At 40.1% G+C, this 2,504-nt stretch overlaps 1 protein-coding gene across 1 annotated transcript; it reads left to right on the top strand.

Moving 5' to 3' along the window:
* The first annotated feature begins 433 nt into the window (after positions 1 to 433).
* Positions 434 to 2,028, top strand: LOC119581651 (rhodopsin-like). Its single transcript, XM_037929775.1, has 2 exons — positions 434 to 515; positions 789 to 2,028. Exon 2 carries the CDS (start codon positions 789 to 791, stop codon positions 1,920 to 1,922), a length of 1,134 nt encoding a protein of 377 aa, XP_037785703.1. The 5' UTR covers positions 434 to 515; the 3' UTR covers positions 1,923 to 2,028.
* The last annotated feature ends 476 nt before the right edge of the window (positions 2,029 to 2,504 follow it).

Below are 2,504 nucleotides of genomic sequence, written 5' to 3'. Positions count from 1 at the left end.
ATTATGCTTCGCGAGGTCAGATGCTAATTTTCATTAGTAATGAAATTACATACTTCTAAATCGGTGCAGATATAGATCATCCCAGCACAAAGAATTAGTGATTTTGAACTTGGTATTAAACAAACATTATTAAATGTTGGCGATGGCAATTTCTAGAAAGAATATAATAGTGTTTTATCGAATCGTATTCAGTTGTTTTTTATGTTAGATAGCTTGATAATTTTTCCTTGGTGATATATAACAGGAGTTGATAACTGTTTTTATGCTATTTGCTTTCAACTTATGCAAACACTTAAAGATGTATGTCTTTGCATATCACAAAACCTGAAGATACAAGTGATCGTGCTGGGTAAGTAAGACGCTAATCTTGTAATGTGTGTTCAGCCGGCTATTTAAGCTTGTGTTCAGACACAAGCCCCCAGTTTCTAGGCAGGAACTCAGGCAGAAGTGTCTCCCACCGAAGTAGTTCGTTACTGAAATTTCTTCGGGTCGAGAGAAACTCTTTTGTTCCAAAAGTAAGAACAATTATTCGTGAAATGTAAAAAAAAAAATCCATAATTGATTTTTCTTCTGTGTCGAATGTAGTCCATTTACCTATCAATAGGTCTTCATAATCTGAAGAAAAAATAAAGATAATAACTTAGACAAATAAATTTATCTATGTATGTATGCATATGAATATTAAGGTAATCATGTAAATCTTTATAATTACTTATTACATATACTTACATGTTTACTTCTCTGGTCATTCATTTGTGAAATATTCATGCCTACAATATTCATTACAGATGTCATCGTGGAACAGCCCAACCCAGGACACTGTCCTTCCATCCACCAATCCTTATGGCAACTATACAGTGGTAGATACAGTGCCAGAAGGCCTGCTTCATATGGTACACTCTCACTGGTATCAGTTCCCTCCCATGAATCCTCTCTGGTATGGACTTCTCGGCTTTTGGATGGTAATTATGGGATCGTTATCCCTGGCAGGCAACTTTGTTGTCATCTGGGTATTCATGACAACAAAAGCCCTACGATCACCTGCCAATCTTTTGGTCGTCAACTTGGCCATCTCCGACTTCTTCATGATGCTTACCATGACTCCTCCTCTTCTGGTCAATGCTTATTGGGGAACATGGATTCTCGGAGCATTCTTCTGTGAGATCTATGCCTTCTTCGGTTCTTTCTTCGGTTGCGTGTCCATCTGGTCCATGGTCTTCATCACTGCTGACCGATACAATGTCATCGTCAAGGGAGTATCTGCTGAACCTCTCACATCTGGTGGTGCTATGATGAGGATTGCTGGCACTTGGGGTTTCACTCTTGCTTGGTGCCTTCCTCCCTTCTTCGGATGGAACCGTTATGTGCCTGAAGGGAATATGCTTGCCTGTGGTACTGACTACCTGACGGAGACTGAACTCTCTAGAAGTTATCTGTACATCTATTCAGTATGGGTATATCTTTTCCCTCTTGCATACATCATCTACAGCTACACTTTCATCGTTAAGGCTGTTGCTGCTCACGAGAAGGGAATGCGAGAACAAGCCAAGAAGATGGGAGTCAAGTCTTTGAGAAGCGAGGAAGCCCAAAAGACCTCAGCTGAGTGCCGACTGTGCAAGGTTGCTCTCATGACCGTCACCCTGTGGTTCGTGGCATGGACCCCTTACTTCATCATCAACTGGGGAGGAATGTTCAACAGGTCCATGGTTACTCCTTTGTTCTCCATCTGGGGCTCCGTCTTCGCCAAGGCCAACGCCGTCTATAACCCCATCGTGTACGCCATCAGTCACCCCAAGTACCGAGCTGCCCTTGAGAAGAAGCTACCTTGCCTTGCCTGTAACACTGAGGGTAGAGGTGATGGTGCCTCTGATGCTGGATCCACTGCCACTGCCCAGACCAATGAGAAGACTGAGTCTGCCTAACTTTTATTTTATTTTATTTTCGTAATGTCAGGTGTATGATCCACTGAAAAAGGTATTACATGTCGAAAATCCCTTTTCCGTTACAATAAAATCTCCTAGCATCAACCATACAGTTTTAACTGCATTGCAAATTTACTTCCTTCGGGCCAGTATGACATATGATACATTTTTTTCAAAACATTTATATGTGTTATCGAAAAAAGCACGTACACAAAAGTGTGCCAGATCCGACATATGAAAATCACATTTTCTTCCATTTCCGTCATCTTTAGAGAGCCAGTGAAGGTAAGATGCATAAATAATCAAAATAATAAGGGATGAAAGTGTGGCCTAATTAGTACTCCCTTTTTATCTTATTTGTCATTATGATATCAATGCCACGCATGTAACAAAATTTCTGCATTTCAGTAGTAGATTTAAAGCATTATGTGAAACCGATTACGAGTACGTCTGAAAATGATGGAAACAGATTGAGGCAGGTTTGGTATTTTGACAAACAAATTTCAAATTAATCTGGAACATTTTTGATCATGTATTCAGGAATACTTCCTACATTGTTGGTTAATGGGCAAAATAAAGAAA

Source organism: Penaeus monodon, chromosome 15, assembly GCF_015228065.2.
Source record: "Penaeus monodon isolate SGIC_2016 chromosome 15, NSTDA_Pmon_1, whole genome shotgun sequence".
Lineage (NCBI taxonomy): Eukaryota > Metazoa > Arthropoda > Malacostraca > Decapoda > Penaeidae > Penaeus > Penaeus monodon.
Note: the sequence above shows the minus strand (reverse complement) of the source record. Positions and strands in the feature narration are given on the sequence as shown.